Source organism: Aulostomus chinensis, chromosome 11 (assembly GCF_037954235.1).
Source record: "Aulostomus chinensis isolate RoL2024-O1b breed Wild chromosome 11, RoL_Achi_v1.0, whole genome shotgun sequence".
NCBI classification, from domain to species: Eukaryota; Metazoa; Chordata; class Actinopteri; order Syngnathiformes; family Aulostomidae; genus Aulostomus; species Aulostomus chinensis.
In genome coordinates, this window is record NC_141330.1 from 3638863 (window position 1) to 3656680 (window position 17818).

The window sequence follows — 17818 nt, forward strand, 5'->3', positions numbered from 1 at the left end:
TAAAACAACGTATAAACGTGAAAAGGATGTGGAGAGTCTGGTGCACCGAGTGGCGAGGGTCTGGAACCAAACTTAGTTGGGGACCTGACGAATTCCATCAAACCCTTTGGCAGGGGTTCAAATCGTAGGTCAGAACCAGAGTTGTCTCAGCCAATCAGCATCTCTGATGAGATGTGGGCGGGGTTTAGGTCTGATGACAGGAAGTATCTGTTTATTCCAAACAACAATTGCAGCTCCTTAAGAGGTCAACATGTAGGGTAGCCAGAGAGCATTTCCTCTTTTACAGAGGAGCAACTGAGGACTTTTCTCCATGGGAAAGATGTGTCTCTCGTACTACTGACTGGCTTCAGCAGGAGTCGTATACTTTCTTTGGATTGGTTGACGTTAGCTTGTGATAGACATTGATTGACAGAGCACATCTGGATGTCACACATGAAGTCACGCTGCATCGTCTTGAGGCCAACCACACAGTCACCGCAATGGCATCCAGTATCGGTCAAGTGTGGTTACACTTATCAAACCTCAACATAGACAGCACTGCCTTCAATGAGCGTAATGTGACATGCAAAGTAGCAGCACACTGGAGCAATCTGCTACCCTAAGAGCCAAATCCCCAGGAGCAGCTTCGTTAGCGTTGGCAGCAGTTTGAGCTAAATTTTTATCGCTGAAATTGCATTTTTAGTTATTCTACACTAGAGAAAGTAAAGCACCCATAAAAGGCATAGTTGGATGCTGGTCCCAGTGTCCATCCAGTGTGATGGTACCTGAGTCTCTGAGTGATGCTCGCATGATTAAAACAAAACACACAATTCAGCCATGAAATTATGTGACTTATGCTCCATTACTGACCTGACAAGAGGAGAACCAGAGTCTTGAAGCAATCCATTTATAATTTTACTGCAAACAAGAAGGAATCAGTTTGGCGACACGAATCATAACTCCACTGCAAAGACGCACGTTCACGTTAGTCCAGAGGTGTGAAGTATAAACGCGTACGCACCAGTTTACCATCCAGGTGTCCAGGGCTGCTGTACCTCACCGTGTGAGTTCTATGCAGGAAATCCTTCCTCAGCACAGAACTCTGCACATCTTGAATTAACATTGACGGCAGTAGCTGGCGATATTTTCATATGCAAATCTCATCAGCCAACATTTGGATGTTGTCTTTATGAACATTACACTTCTCCAGAAGTTAAACGTTGTTCATAAAAAGGGGAATTTTCTCAAAATGTTTGGGGAAACCAAACATTTCTAGCATTTTTAACAAGTTTACAGCATTTCCTAAACTGTAACAGATGTTTTTGGTCATTGGGGGCAACTTTAACAGGCAATAAACACAAAACTCATATATTAGCACTACAACAGCTGCTGTTGTTGCTAGGAGTACTTTTTTGCTTGTAGTTGAAGTACATGAGATGAGTTTTCCTGTTTTAGTTTATGTCAACGAACTCCTGGAAGATGTGTCTCTGTCTTAGTTGCCACATTCTGAACGGATAGGAACGAAGTCGCTGCTGATGCTATGAGCAGTATATCTTTCTGTTGCCATGATGACCCGGAGTGGCCGTGACATTTACTGACTACATCTGAGTGTTCTTGTTGGTTATTTTTACTGTGATGCCTTTGTATTTTAAATTAGGAATGGGCTAAATACAATTTACAATGAACCAGAAGTTTAGCAAGGTTGCCTAGCAACAAACCAGAAGTGAGTCATTGCATTTCCTTTTTCCATGTGCAATGAGTGGTTTATTCGGAATGCGTCGTCTAACATGTAAACGGTAATATTCACACAGCTGCAGCAAATATCCCCACTTTATTAGGAATACAAAAATAACCAGTTTAAACCTTAATCGGAATGTGGCGCTTACTGTATGTCAAGGTAGTCGTTCTTGATGTGGTGCCCCAACAAGGCTCATCAGTTAGCAGGCTGGTATCAGGGGGCAGGTGGGGCGGTGGTTTGTACCAGCAAACACCAGACCAAGCAGCAGTAGATGGATGTCCCAGTGTGGTTTAGGTTGGGTTTGAACACATCATGTCATAAAATTAACTAAGAATGTTCTCCTAAAGCTTCCACTTATTCTTGTTAAGGGTCGCTGGGGGCTGGGGGCTGGTGGGGGCTGGAGCGGCTTTCGGGTGAAAAGTGGGGTTCACCCTGGACAGGTCACCAGTCCTTCTCAGGGCCAACACATAGAGACAGACAACCATTCACACTCACAGTCACACCTACGGTCAATTTAGAGTATCAATCAGCCTCGTCCCCTCTGGATGTCCTTGGACTGTGGGAGGAAGCTGGAGTACCAGAGAGAACCCACACAGGAACAGGGAGAACATGCAGACTCACACAGAAAGATCCCGAGCCGGAGCCGGGACTCAAACCCAATACATCAGTGTAGTAGATGAATCGTTACACCCCTACTGTCGGGCAAGCCTGATGGACGGGAGGTTTAAATGGCAACATGATCAGGTGCTGGTGCAATTGGCCGATGGACTGTGACAGTGAGGAAGCAGAGGACCACCAGTACCCAAGCCATAGGCCCTCGCTTTATTGCCTTCCTCAGGCCAGGGGAGAGGGCAGGCAAGGAAATGAGGGTGCAGGGATCCTCGGCACAGCAAAGGACTGGGAAAGTAGAGTTGACATCGGAAGACGACCCAAATTTCCAGAAGAGATTGCCATCGCAAGCCTCCGTCCAGATATTGTGCTCTGGTCCCAAGCTTCCAAACAGGTGGCCCGAATAGAACTGACGGTGCCCTGGGAGGAAAGGATTGAGGAAGCTCACGAGTGCAAGCAGGGAAAATATCAGTCCCTGATCCTGGAGAACCAGCAGAGGGGGTGGAGAGCCTGGAACCTACCAGTGGAAGTCGGTTGCAGGGGCTTCCCAGGACAGTCCCTCTGGAGCGCACTGGGAATGCTTGTGGTCAGGGGGTCAACCCATAAGAACCTGGTGAAAAACATCATAAGGCAGGATGTCTGTGTAGGTTCTCATTCATCCAGGTCATCGTAGATCGAAGCGAAGTAAAATCTGGTCAACTGGACGTAAGTTTATCTTGGAAGACGTTTCACCTCTCATCCGAGAGGCTTCTTCAGTTCTAGTGAAGAGTGTGGAAACCCCAGCTTATAAACCTATGTGGGAGTGGTCAGTGCTATTGTGGTGGAAACGACCCTCCCGAGACTCACCTGACCTCCCCAAACGACAGTCGTTGTGAGGTGTCAGGGACGACACGACTGTCGTTTGGGGAGGTCAGGTGAGTCTCGGGAGGGTCGTTTCCACCACAATAGCACTGACCACTCCCACATAGGTTTATAAGCTGGAGTTTCCACACTCTTCACTAGAACTGAAGAAGCCTCTCGGATGAGAGGTGAAACGTCTTCCAAGATAAACTTACGTCCAGTTGACCAGATTTTACTTCGCTTCGATCATAAGGCAGGGAGAAGCAGCATCCAGGTGGCTTTTGCTGTAGACAGGCGAACGGTGGCTAAACCAGGCTGGCGGGGGGGGCAGAGCTAAGTGAGGATGACCTGAAGGACTGAGGGAGCAGTTCCAGGACGCTGTTGTTTCTGTCAAGCCCCACAGAGGTGTCGTGGGCTAGTTGATGAAACGGCAAAGATGCGGGATGGCCACTTGCAAAAGCCTTTAAAGTCGCAGGGTCTGAAGTACTGACCTCTGCGTCTAGTTGATAGGACAGCGTCTGAAGGGAGCGATTATGCAAACCATCCCACACCCACACGACCTGAACGAGTTACCTCCTGCCGAGTGTGGTGACTGCGATACCCTCGTCATGTTAAAGCAAACACAGAGATGAAACTTGCTGCATTGACCTACACCTCTGAAGACGACAGCTAAAGGGTGCATAATTCTCTTTGTCTAGTTTTTGTTTTGCTTTTGTTATCATTTTTTGTAGTTTTCTCAGCTTGTCCTTCCAATGTATTTGAAAACTGAAAGCCTGAATCCGCTGCTTTTCACAGCCTCCGGTGTTGGGTTGCGGTTGACTGCAGGGATTTACTGCCATTCATCCCCAGAAACAGTCGTGCGTCACTACATTCCAGCTCATCCTGAAAGGTGTTGGAAGGCGTCGCTGAGGTCAGTGCTCTCGGACGGCCACCTGGACCAAAGCAGGGAAAACATTTCTTTCCACATGAAAGGGTACTGCGCTGTATCCATGCATACACTGTTATCTTAAATGTGCCGTAGCATCCAGCATGTACACAGCATTTGCAGTATTTTGCTGCAGACTAAACAAAGGAGATGCAAAAGCAGATTCTCTGATGTTGATTTCTTATTGAAATCAGTAAAATTACATGTAAATGGAGGACTGCAGCCTCTGCAGGATTTGCCTTTAAATTTTCCCAAAGCTCACGTGTGTGTGTGTGTGTGGGGGGGGGGAGGGGGGGACTGGGCCACTGACATCATACGTACTGTAGTTAAAACAGGGAAAGTTTTCAGGTTTTGTGCGCCGCTTCCTCCTTGAATTATCCAACCAGCTTTCATTGTGTGAACAAATTTATTCGTACCTTCATCTGTTGATTTGTAACAATTTAATCATGTCAGTGACTCAGAAGGATACGTTACTGCTCCTCTGCTCAGGCTGTCCAAGTTGAGCAGAAAACTTTTGGAACGTTTCTAGTTTATGTCAAATGGTCATTTTAAAGCACTCAGTGTGTTCCTATGGGAGGCGGTGGAGGTTCAACGTGAAGTGGGAGGTGAGAGCAGGGAGCTCCAACGCCCACACACACACACACACACACACACACACACACACACACACGCTTATTTCCAGTTGTTTTGGGTGTCAGAACAATTCCCTTCACTCCTGTTCCTGTCCATTACAGAGCTCCAGACCCCCGACAGCACGGCTAATGCTAGGTAGCTGAGCTGCACTGTGGCACAGTAGCATACCACATGTTGCTTATATTATTGAGGGTTAAAAAGGTCCCTCATGTAAAACATATTTGTACTTCCGAATCGATCCACTTGGAATCTTTACTTTACTCTAAAAACCTTCCAGTGCTGCAAAACAAACCAGTGATACAAAATGTGTTTTTCCTGTCGTGAGGTTTCAGTAAAAATCTGCCCGATGACGATCATTGGGCTCTGAACTCAACAGATCGGTCGTCTGACGATGATGATGACGGTGATGAAACATGAAGAAGAAAAGAACCGGGTCGTAGATTGGCTTTAACTCGTGGATGTGTCACTTTCATTGCGTTTCACCTGCTTCCTCCTCCCCGGGAACTCACGTGCTTGGTTTATTAATAGCGGTTCTTACTACGCCGCATTTCCTGTAACAACACGCAGCTAAAACGGGCATTTCTGAGGGAGCGGAGTTGCGTAGCTGGGTTTTATTCTGGATGAGTCAACTTTTCCGAAACCATCAACCATCGTGAAGCTCCCTCCAACACATTTTTTTTTAAACCACTAATTTCCATGATATTTTTCCACGCCGACAAGGACAATATTCATGACCACACATTCCCTGGATTAAATTAAGTCATTTTTAACCGAGGGTATTTTTCTCCGTGGATCTTCACTGACCTGCATGTACTCTTTAATATTCAGGTAGTTTCCAGGATAATTTACTGATGATGTAACTTTGCAACTCCTTTTCCTTCACATCTCCAGGCCTGGAAAGAGCTGTCGTGAGCCTCCACAACAATTGCGGGGGTTTTTTTCTCCCCATGACCGTCTGAACTTGTAGTTGTCAAACAGCACCACCTTGTGGGGAGACTATGAACTATTCATTTAGTTCATGCACGGGTACTTCCATAAAAAAATGAGAGCCACAAGACACTGGATATTCATCTCTTGTATTTATTTATACTATATCATATTCATATTTCTATGTTCATGAGATATTTATATGTATATTTATATATATTCATATGTATAGTTATTTACATTTGACAGTGTTGCCAGTAGAAGAAACAGATTTCAACAAAATGGATGACAATTTTCAAATTCAGTGCCCTGCTAAAAGCACACATTTCCTTTTAAAAAACAAATAACTGGAAAGTGAGAAAACTGTGAATACACTCGTGATTATGTTTACACGTAGCCTGTACACGACGTCGTGTCACACGGTTGGTGATTCATGTTTTACTTGGTTTTTCTGCTCTAGAAATTGTGCATATGTAGTGTTGTTGCTGAAAAACTGGTCATCGACTCTCCCCAGAAATCTTCAGGCAGCGAACAGGAATTGGACATATACACACGTTAAAAACATAATTAAATACAAAAAAAAGCACTATACACAAAAAAAAAAAGGAACTGATGCTTTCTGAGGCAAGGGGAGAGAGATTCAAATATAGTTGTTCGCATTAAGTACAGCCATGCATTAGCAGCGATCGTCACACATTCTTCAAGACATTTCCAATAGCTTGCCTTCCTCGCCGACACGTATCCGTAAAAATATTGGACCAAATAAACATGCAGTATGTCTCACATTCACCCGCTTATCAGAGAATACACTTTTAAATTAAATGGCTTCTGGAGAAAAAAACAACAACAAAAAAAATGTTAAGAATATTCACCTAATCATTTCGTAAAGCCAGCCTCATTCTTTCCGTTTGAAAATAGAAAAAGAGCCTCAGACGCTGCAGACGGAGGCGCCGCCGCCACACTCGCGCGCTGTGTGCAACAAGCCTAAGCTGTCTATAAATACAGTACATTTCATCTCCTCACTCCAGACCGCACCTGGTCTACTTAACAAAAATAGAATACAAAATAACTTTTCATACATTCTACAAAGACACACACGATGGATGGGGGTTGGTCAGATGTGGAGCGGGTGCTGGGTGGGAGGCAGGTCCTGGCGGAGGTGGTTTCGGGGGCCGGGGGTGGGGGGGGGTGGGGGGGTGCTCACGGATGCACTTTGAAGGAGAGCAGCTCCTCCGAGTGCATGTTGTTCAGTGAACGCAGCTCAGGAAGTTTGAGCAGCAGCTTGGTGAAGGTGGTGGCCGACTCCTCGCCGTGGTTCTGCATCACCAGGTTCCGCAGGGCTCGGATCAGTTTGTCCTGCAGGGCCTCCACGGAGTTCAGGTCCTGGATGCCGGAGCGGTCTGTGGAAAGGGGAGGCACGGTCAGAACTCAGTAACAAAGCTTCAGTTAGATCGTCTGACAGCCCGTCAGGCGTGTTGTTTCCATTCATGTAAATTTTAAGCACGATGCCACCAGGAGATGGCGGTAGAGAGGAGAAGAAGCGCTGTCCTCAGGTTCTGAGGAAGTGTCATGTGAGCTAAAGATCTGGTTCATCAGAACTTAGGGGAGAAAAGAAAAAGAAAAAAAAAAGGGGGGGGGGGGGTTTTCATCTTCTCTCTTAATCTCATCTTTCCTCAATAATGAATCCCCAAACTCACCATTTCTACCAGCCGTGTCTAATGTGAGACTGATTTTGACATCACTCATGGACATAAAAGGCGACCGCTCAGCTTCATCAACATATTCCTGCTCACCGGCTGAGACGAGCACCACGGCGGTGAAGAGGCTCATTTCGTCGGAGTCCAGCCGAAGCGCCATCAGCTTCTCGCTGAACTCGCACATGGAGTTGAGCAGCTCGCCGGCTCCGAGCGACCGTAGCGTGTCGATGCTGTAGTGCTTGCCGCTCAGGAAGGTCACCGTCCTTTCAGCCATGTTGAACAGGGAGGCGAATCTGACCATAAGCACCTGGGAGGCGAGAGAGAAGGAGGGCGTCAGGCTCGGGGGGTTTATTGAGGCAGGCCCCACCACGGGACGGGTCTGATGTCTTCGTTGAAACTAAAAAAGCTGCACAGGATGGAGACTCATGCTGCTAAAAAAGGGCAAATAACCTGAATGAGCCGGTAAACCCGGACGACCTAAAATAACCCTCACAGCTTCACCCTCATGATGTGGACTCTGTGTGTGACATGCGTTTGATTCCCAAATCTAGCAGCGATCAGAGCAAACATCAGTCTGCACACACGGGTCTGCTGACCTCACTGCTTCCCGCATTCGGACAATTTGTAACCCACTCGACTTCAAAAGCACAACATGACAACAACAAGTTCTTGTTTTTTGTTTTTTTTAAAAATGCGCTCTCACCTCAAACGTTCCAGCTTTCAACAGGCCGACTTGGTCGTGCTCCGGGAGGTCGCGGAATCCTGGGATCCTCTTGGCGAACTCGACCACCTCCCGCACAGCGGGGGTGAAGCTCATGGAGAACTCCTCCCAGATCTCCTGACTGGGCTTGCTGGGATCCACGTAGGGTGAGGAGTTCATCGGACACACCTGGAATGAAAACACGACCGGTGAGCGAAGGCTGACATCGAGTAACTTCCCGGAGGAAAAACACAGGACGCGAGAATATCAGCAGGGCTACTCTGAAGCGGTTAACTGTATCTGTGCTGCATCAGCTGTGTTAAGTGTACAAACTTCTGTGCATGCTAACACCCACCAAGTGTGCTCGGTTGTTCACACTGTTGGTTGGTCCACTGTAACCAGGTGAGGCAGTTTGTGTGTTAAATTCATGCTGTCTTTGGCTGTCTTCTGCTGGTGCACAGCTGGGGGCGCTGTTGAGCTGCTGCTGCTGCTGCTGGTAACCTCCCCTCTCCATGTGCTGGCTGTTGCTGTAAGGACTGTTCTGGTGACCTCTCATGATGACGTTATTGTTCCAGCAGTTCCAGCTCTCCTGCTGCTCCTCCGTGCGACTGTCACACGCCGTCTCCAGGGCGGCGCTGACCGGCGAGGACAAGGCCTGGTTCTGACACTGGGGCCTCTGCTGGCTGTACGTGAAGGCATCTTGGTGCTGCCTGCTAGATGTGACGACTGCCTCGTCCTCGCCACTGTCGGAACCACAGGAGGAGGCAGAGCTAGAGTTGGTGTCCATGGAAACCACAGACTCCGAGTCCTGGGGGCACCGCGGGGAGGAAGGGTTGGAGCACGACGGGGAATCAGAAGCAGAGGAGGGCGAGCGGCTGGCGTCGCTGGGCAGCGCCTCCATGGGTAGCGGCGGGCTCTGGTGGCCGTGCAGCATGCTGTGCAGCTGGCTGTTGTTGCTCATCATATTGTTCATGGCGTTCTGCATCTCCAGGAGCATCCTCTGCTTTTCCCTTTTGGGGATGCGACCGAATCTGACAGCTGTGCGCAGATGATGATGACCATTAATAATAATAATAATAATAATAATAATAATAATAATAATAATAATAATGAGGCTATTTGTGTGAGGAAACACCTAAACCCCCCCCCCCCCCAGTAAGGGTTTCTGTACTCTCAGCGGTGAGGCCTACCGTCTCTGGACATGCCGACAGCCAAGCACTTCTTGAAGCGGCACTGCTGGCAGCGGTTGCGGTTGATCCTCATGATGGTGCAGTTCTCCATCTTAAGACACTTCTTGTACTGGATGTTCTGCTGGATGCTCCTCCTGAAGAAACCCTAGAGCACAACGAGAGCAGCGCGGGAAGTGTTAGCCGGCGTGCTAAGTCCAGGTTGGTGACACACTTTTACCAGGAAGACGCGTCTCACCTTGCAGCCCTCGCACGCATGGACGCCGTAGTGGAAGCCCGAGGCCACGTCGCCGCAGACTTTACACAGCAGCACCATGCCGTTGATTTCTGAGGAAAACAAAGAGACGTGAGCTCCAGTTCACGAACACGACAGGAGATTCGTCAGTGCGGCGCTGCGCGTACTGGTGATGGTGCTCTTGGTGGACGTGGAAGAGCGTCCGGCCTTCTCCGAGCCATGGCCTGCCCTCGGCCCGTTCTTGGCAGGAGGGGCGATGTCCACCACCATGCCCACGGCCCGGCTGGGCAGCGATGGGCGGGACAGCGTTGGCGATGTGGACATGTAGCCGCTGCTCGGGCTGGTGCTCATACAAGACTCTGGGCTGGAGGCGGAGCCAGAGGAAATATAGGCGATGACTCCTCCTGTGGTGGAGGCGGAGAGACGGTTAGTTAAGATTTATGCACCGCCACCGTGTGGAATTAAGGCTGGTTAACCTCCCGATCAGGACCTGAGGATGTGACGCGTTTCACGCCGCTGACAACCAATTGGACAAATTAAAACTTTTACGCCCCAGTTCATCAGAAGATTGGCGAAGCTTTACGCGGCTGCGACTGAGCCACACACACCATGTGGCTTTATCTCGATACGGCGCAGGAGGCGTCACGTCATCACTCCTCTACGATATCTAACACAGGTATTTTTGAAAAAATGGCAGAATTCCTGACTTTCCTCATTCATTCCTCAACTTTTTTTAAAAACAGTAAGAATGCAGGCACAGCCCCCCCCCAAAAGGTCTTACATCCTCGAATGAGTGTGTGTGTGTGTGTGTATGAGTGTGTGTGTGAGCGTATGTATGAGTGTGTGTGTTTGTCGTGGACGTGATTGACCTGCTTTATCACCTCCACTTCTGGCTGGTTGGATAACACGGTTACATAACAAGCCTGAGTTTGTATACATTGGGGGGGGGGGGGGGGACTAGCTGACTGACTACCAGACGTGGGGGGGGGGGGGGTCACTGTAGCGATGAAGCAACATAGTGGCATGAGGACAAAAAGACACCTTGGGGACAACAAGGGGGCGTGACATAATTACATGTTTGTGCAGGACTCAATTGTGCAACAAGAATGTGAAACTTAAAGAGGATTTCAGCAGCTGGGGGGGTCAGGGGGGGTCAGGGGGGTGTGGGACGCCTGCAACAGGACTCTAAAAGTCCAACAGAAACTTAAAAAAAAAAGCACACCAACCACGCTCCATTCATTAAATGGAGGTTTTTTAAATGCCAGCGGTGGAGCGAAGCCGTTAAAACCCTCCGTGACTGTGGTTTAACAAAGAAAGAGCGACTTTAATGTTACGGTTCTGTAAAATAAATAAGAAATAAAATTGAAAAGGGAGGTGTTTACATCAAAAGTCCCTCATTTCTGAGGCCACCGCGGATGATTACCTAACCATGACTGCTCTCCTTCACGGCCCACCCACACGTGGACCTGTCATGAACGTCTGCGAGAGCTAAGAACAAAAAAAAAAAAAAAAAAAATCTAGGTCACTCCCGGCCTCACGTGTACCGAGCAGCGGAGCCTCGCGCCGGGCTGCTGCTGCTGCCTCGCGGATTATGCAACGGCATACGTCGTGGGGGTTACGTCACGACCTATCGCGTCTCAGTCCCACGTTAAGCTAGGAGACGTCGGCTCCTCCCACCCGACCAATCAGGACGCGTGTCCCGGGGAGCGTGTACACACGGGCACATGGCTAGGCTACGACGGCCATGTGAGCGCCAGCGAGGAAGTGGAACACTGTTGTTGTGTCAGGAGCGAAAATGTAACACCGCTGCAGCGCCGCAGTGGCACTCCTAACCCGCTAAACCTCGGCGGCGAGTTCGAGTCCACAACAAACAGTTAAGCAGAAGAATTTTTAACAGTTTAATAAATCTCTGTGGGAGGGGGGGGGGGGCGCAGCTGGTCTCAGTTGACTTAATAAAAAAAGAAAATAGAATTCAGGTCACCATTCATTCCCTCCCTTTCACACAGAAATGCTTCATGATGCGTTCACTGACATGCATTTTAATTCAGGCTTGGACATAACAGGTGACTTTTGTGACTTCAGTTTGCAGCAGGCAGGTCGAGAGAGAATTCAAATTAAAAAAATAAACAACTAAAAGTTGTCGCGACATGATCAATGTGTGTGTTAAATACAGGCACATCTCTCTGCTTCGTTGTGTCGCGGCAGTGTCGTCTTACCGGGCTTGGCTGTCCCGAAGTCCTCAGGCATCTCTGATGGAGGAAAAGGAAGAAAAACTAAAAAACAACAAAAATCTCCCGGCTGAAGATCGACTGGCTGCAACCGTCCGTCACGACTCCAGCTGGGGAGCTGAGGAGCTGAGAGATCCCGGGCAGCAGTGGATCACCTCAGTGAATCTGTTTCTAGGAATAATCTTCTCGGTCCCGGTGACTCACGTCTGTGCGACTCATACGGCGTCTCCCTTTGAACGGAGCTCGGTCGGTGGGCTGCGCGTTGTTGGGCTCGGAGGATCTCTTCCCCCTCCCCCCTGGATGTGTGAGCCTGCGGGTTTGTCAAGAGAACTAAATGTTCTCAGTAGTGGGTTTCGCCCATGTGACCCGACCCATTTGTCGGCCACGCCTCTCCAACCCCCGGCCGCTCGAGCCACTTTAACCCAGTGACACACTTTCAAGACAACGGGAGGAGAGAGGGGGCGGAGCCACGAGGCCCGGCCCGACGTAACAGAGGAATGGTAACAGGAGGGTCACGTTGCAGCGCCCAACGTGCTGCGTGTTGCCCGAGCAGCAGAAGCGTGGCCGGGCTGCGTGCGCCCACATCCACGCCCAGCCGGCCGACCAAAACATCAGGTTTTTACACACACACACACACACACACACACACACACACACACACACACACACACACACACACACACACACGCGCACACACTTTCAGATACTGCAGTGACTCTGTGTTTTACTTGTAAATACACGCCACACCGACTTGTAGAGGCAGCAAAAGAACACAATCACTAGCAGAGATACTTGTTTTTGCTGTGGTGAAAGCAGAGGAACTTATTTGAGATAAGATAAAACGAGGTAAGATAAGATGAGATGAGATGTTCCTTTATCAGACCCACAATGGGGAAACTCACGCAACGCTGCTGCTGACAGGTTAGCAATATCCAGATATGAACAATGTAAGTAAAAGTAATACAAATATATACATTTTATAAGACTAAGACAGAGCAAGTCAAATTGAAAAGTACAGGCTCTGAGGTGTACATAATAATACACACACACATATGTGTGTGTGTGTGTGTATCTACATCATTCTAGAGTATCTGTATACACACCATCTTTACTTCAAGTACAAAATTAAGAGCTAAAGAGGCCTTAAAGGGATCCTTCAGTCACAAAGTGTACTTTCACTTTCAGGCACTCAGGAACGCCAGTGATGTCACTGGCGCTGCAGCTGTTTTTGCTGTTTGTAGCTGGTGACTGTGGTGCGCCAGTAATGGAAAGAGAACACCTGCATGTGGGCACTTGAAAGGCAAAAAAAACAAACCAAACCCCACTTTATAGGTGAAGTATTACTTTAATAGAAGGTTTAGAGGTACTGCGACTGTGGCGCACAGCTATTTCTTGATTATTGTGGTGGTCGTTGATGCGAGGCAGGATAATAGCACCATCTTTAACTTGCTACTCCTGTTCTGACTGAATGTTGTGTTTCTGTGTGTGTGTGTGTGTGTGTGTGTGTGTGTGTGTGTACATGTGCAGGCGGAGTGTTGTGTGTGTACATGTGCAGAAGGAGTGTGTGTGTGTGTGTGCGTACATGTGCAGAAGGAGTGTGTGTGTGTGTGTGTGTGTGTGTGCAGCCATGAGGCTCTCATTTAGACGAGATTAGGCAGCAGGTCAACATAGAGAGGACCCACAAAACTGCAGACAGAAAAGCGGGACTGATATGAAAGAAGCTGAATTGTAATTTTTTTTTTTTAAGAGCCGGCTCTCGCTGAGCTGCTCCTGCCTTCAGGAGTCACACTCGCATGCGTTAAAACTGCAGGAACAAGCCCGCTTTCACGTTTAAGGAGTAGAAAGTACATGTATTTGAGTGCGTTGACATTCATGATGTCATTTATTTAAGTCGGATAAAGTCACCGAAGTAGATTTTGAACATACGGATTGAAATATTCAACTGTTTTATAGAATTCAAAAGGTTTTTGTCTTTTCTTGTCAGAAACATCTGACATCCTGTGTCCATGGGAGATGTAGTCCATCTGTCATATATATATATATATATATATATATATATATATATATATATAAAACCTATGGTTTCTACCTGCAATCACTTTTACTATGTTTACATATAATTAGGGCCAATCACCAAAGTGGACGCTGTTAGAGTCCTTGTGTTATTGTCCTGCTGCTCATCTCTTTATGGTCTTCGTGGCAACAAACACCAGAGAGGCTGGTTCTCCATGAGGTCCTGTTTGCCCTGATTACTCCATCGTAAAAGGCTCAGCGCTGGCTGTCAATAATTAACGTTGAGAAATAATTAACTCCCTGACTGGAGGTATTTACTCCTGTCTGCATGTGTGCAAAAAAAAAAAGCCCAAAAAAAGCAACTTTAGTTTGTTTGTTTTCCAAGAAAAGATTAAGAGTTCTCGGCGAAGAGATTAGGAGCAACGAGCTCTTGTGTTTATCAGGTCCAGCTGGAGTTCTGTGGAAAAGTTCAACTCTTGGCAGGAAACGAGCCCGGCGAGTATTTTAAGAGCCGCTGAAGGCTGGGAGACACTTTTAAATAAATAATATTCTCAGTGTATCACACCACTCCAAACACGAGACGCTGCATGTTACACACTGTCGTATTCGTTCTGGTAAATATTTAGCAGAAACGACAAGATTTCAATAAACCCTGCTGCGAGTTTAACTCTGACATCACGAGGAATGTTGGCCGGCTCCCCGGCGCGCAGCTGCTCCGGCCCTCGCTTCACTTCCCTCAAAAATGATGAGACTAGGTATTTATAGAACAGTTGGGTTATCCAGGTTGTGAGTCCCTCGTCAGGGAGATCTGTTTTCGTGTCGTCCCTCAGCAGGATCACCCAAAACTACACGGTTTACTACATTGTGGAAACACAAGCTGGAGGAAGAAACCCTTCAATCTGAGTCAGGTCAGTCACAGCGCCACCTGGTGGCACTAGAGGTGGGGTTTTTCGTTTTTACGTGCCCCTCCTTCTGGGTCGACCAGATCCTCCTCAAATGCGGTCAGAAACACCTCCAGAACTTGCTGCTGTGTTACAGAGAAGACAAGAGAGTTCTCATCTAACGGCGTTTCCACGGCGAGGAGGCCCAGTTTGGCCGTAGAGCAGGAAACTGTTGTAACGTGACCCCCGCATGGTCAGATCTTGTCCAGACCTGCCAAGGTTTGATGAGACCGACCTGGCCTGCAGACATTGACTGAACTGAAGTCAAAGTGTCACCTGGAGGCTACAGGAAGTAAAAATAAAAAAAATAAAAATAAAAAAAGCAACATAACATCCAGAAAGCATGTGTTCTCTAGCGCCACCCAGTGAATGCAGGAAGTGGTATTTAAAAGCTCAAATTAATGGTATTCAAATAGAGACAGCACGGTGGTGCCGTGGTCAGCACTGTTGCCTCTCAGCAAGAGGGTTCCCGGTTCAAACCCCAGCTCCAGCACGGGGTCTTTCTCTGTGAGTCTGCATGTTCTCCCTGTTCCTGCTGGGTTCTCTCTGGTACTCCAGCTTCCTCCACAGTCCAAAGACATCAAGAGGGGACCAGGTTAATCCAGACTCTAAATTGACCGTAGGCGTGGCTGGGAGAGCCAATGGTTGTCTGTCTCTATGTGTTGGCCCTGCCATGGACTGGTGACCTGTCCAGGGGGAAGGCTGCTGGGATAGGCTCCACCCCCACCACCCTCAACAGGAGAAGAGGGGGAAGATGGAGGGATGGATTGTATTCAAATTCCCAGGAACGTTAATCTGACTCAGCACAGCAGCAGGCGATTCTCAGAGGTACTAATTTGATTACGACTCCATTAGAAATGATCCTTTTTACCTCGTCCTGAACTCCTCTGGGGAGTGCAGATGAGGTCATTTTATTGATGTCTTGTGTGAAGCAACCACTTCCTTCCTCTCACAGCTGCACACACACACACACACACACATATATATATATATATATATATATACACATACACATGTATACATATATATATACACATGTATACATATATATGTATATGTATATATTTGTGTATATATGTATATATACACATATATATATACATATATGTATATATATGTATATATATACATATATACACATATATACATATACATATATATGTATACATGTGTATATATATGTATACATGTGTATGTATATATATATACACATGTATACATATATATACACATGTATACATATATATGTATATATATGTGTATATATGTATATATACACATATACATATACATATATATGTATACATGTGTATATATATGTATACATGTGTATGTATATATATACATACACATGTATACATATATACACATGTATACATATATATGTATATATATATGTATATATGTATATATACACATATATACATATATATGTATATATGTGTATATATGTATATATATACATATATACATATACATACATATATGTATACATGTGTATATATATGTATGTATACGTGTGTATATATAGATATAGATATACACACACATACATGTATATAAATATATGTATTTAACGAGTGAAGATCACGTCTCGTCTTGGCCACACGACAACAATAATGGCATTCAAATAATGTGACCTTTGCTGCCGTTGATGTTCGCTCCTCTTGTCTTTCCCGTCCAGCTTTTATTTTATCGCTGTCCTTTTACTACTTCAGCTTGAATGTGTGTGAACATTTTTGAGTGTATTCCTGAATGTTAATGGCACCTGGAACGGTCACTTAGGGAATTCCACCTGTGCAACCCCTCCAGGTGTTTTTTTTGGGGGGGGGGGGCCTTCTGTCTGTCTTCACTCAGCTTTCGTCCTTCTTCTGACCTGCGAAAGCGTCTGCGTGGTTCCTGACCAGAGCTGCGACGGCTGGCGGGAGCATGTGAACTCTGTTTTGATGCGTGTCTCATGACTGCTGCCCACGTACGGCTGACGTGCGCAAAGATGAAAAAAAAAAAAAAAAGAATAAATAAAGATCAGCAGGTCAAATGTTTCAGGTTGCTTTGTTCCCGTTGGTGTCCAGCTCATCTCAGCGGCGTCTAGCTTGGCCACATCTCTAACATTCCCAGGTCCTGCGAGTCCACGCACGCGACGCCATACAAAGTCTGAGAGCCGACTGATGAGTGCTCCTCTATTTCTGGAGTGAATGCAGAGATAAAGAGAGGAAACAGATGCCAGAGAGAATGGCAGGCAGCAGAGAGGGGGCCGCAGAATGAAAGCGAAATTGATTTGCTGAGAGAAAACGAGAGGAAAGGAGACAGAAATAGAGAGAGAGAGAGCGACAAAAGGAGTCAGGCGGAGGGGTTGAGAGGGTCGAATAGTCGGACAGATGCACCGATGAATGACTTCTCTGGGATCATTGTTGTTGCTTGTCTGTACTCGAGCGTCCAGACCTGCCGGTGCAGGAGCAGCAGTTTGGCTCTCTCTCTGGTTCGGTCCGGGGTTGATCCAGTTTTAACAGCATCAGTTTGTTGGGACGCAATAAAAAAAATTTAAAAAAATAATGCAGTTGTCGTAAGTTCGGTATGCGATTGTGATTGAACTGATTTTTGCTGTTGCGATGTTATTTAAATGTCACCTTTCCAGAAACCCGAGGTGGCACAGTGACACGGCGTCACAGGTTTTCACTTCTCAATCTTGTTGTTGGGTGAAACTCATTAAAAATAGAAAAGCATCAGGTTTTCCCTCTCAGGCGACTCTGTAGAGGTTTTGACAGGAAACTGCTCACCGACACCATTTAAAATGACTGCAACAAGCTAAATATAGTCAGAGAGCACAGGTCTGGGGTCAGATTTACTCTAAAAGTTACAACTAAAAGAAACGCAGCCCTGGTTTTGGCTGAAGGCAGGACGCGCTCAGCTGAGAGCTCACTTTGTCCAGCAGGTTTATATTTGGAATCCGACAGTAAGAGCCCATTTAGACCTAAAAATGCCTACAAAAACCAAATGGCAGCTTTGTAAATAACCTCCTAAAACCTGACTTGTTCCTGAAAAACTTGAATTGTCAACATAAACCTGTGTTTCCCTGAAGCCTCTGTGGCAGACAGAGAGCTGACATCAAACGGCGACACAGACCTTTGGCTTCTCTGTAAAGTGGCTCGCCTTCGCCCTGCTGTGT

General features: G+C 47.0%; 1 protein-coding gene and 1 long non-coding RNA gene across 2 annotated transcripts; both read right to left on the reverse strand.

Annotated features, from left to right (window-relative positions):
• Positions 1-2383: 2383 nt before the first annotated feature.
• Positions 2384-5666, reverse strand: LOC147252881 (uncharacterized). Its single transcript, XR_015118494.1, has 3 exons — positions 5529-5666; positions 2848-2936; positions 2384-2746 (listed from the first exon to the last, which is right to left on the reverse strand). It is a non-coding gene; the product is annotated as an uncharacterized LOC147252881 (long non-coding RNA).
• Positions 5667-5788: 122 nt separating this feature from the next.
• Positions 5789-12076, reverse strand: nr1d2a (nuclear receptor subfamily 1, group D, member 2a). Its single transcript, XM_086217772.1, has 8 exons — positions 11687-12076; positions 9638-9874; positions 9474-9562; positions 9239-9383; positions 8404-9086; positions 8052-8237; positions 7445-7655; positions 5789-7051 (listed from the first exon to the last, which is right to left on the reverse strand). The coding sequence occupies exons 1-8, from the start codon at positions 11715-11717 to the stop codon at positions 6852-6854; spliced, it is 1782 nt and encodes a 593-aa protein (XP_086073898.1). The 5' UTR covers positions 11718-12076; the 3' UTR covers positions 5789-6851.
• Between the last annotated feature and the right edge of the window lie 5742 nt (positions 12077-17818).

Coding starts and splice junctions, on each gene's coding strand:
- nr1d2a (XM_086217772.1), bottom strand. CDS start 11,717: ATGCCTGAGGACTTCGGGACAGCCAAGCCCG. Junction 8,238..8,403: donor TGAACAACCGAGCACACTTG/GTGGGTGTTAGC, acceptor TTTTCATTCCAG/GTGTGTCCGATGAACTCCTC. Junction 7,656..8,051: donor TGAAAGCTGGAACGTTTGAG/GTGAGAGCGCAT, acceptor CTCGCCTCCCAG/GTGCTTATGGTCAGATTCGC.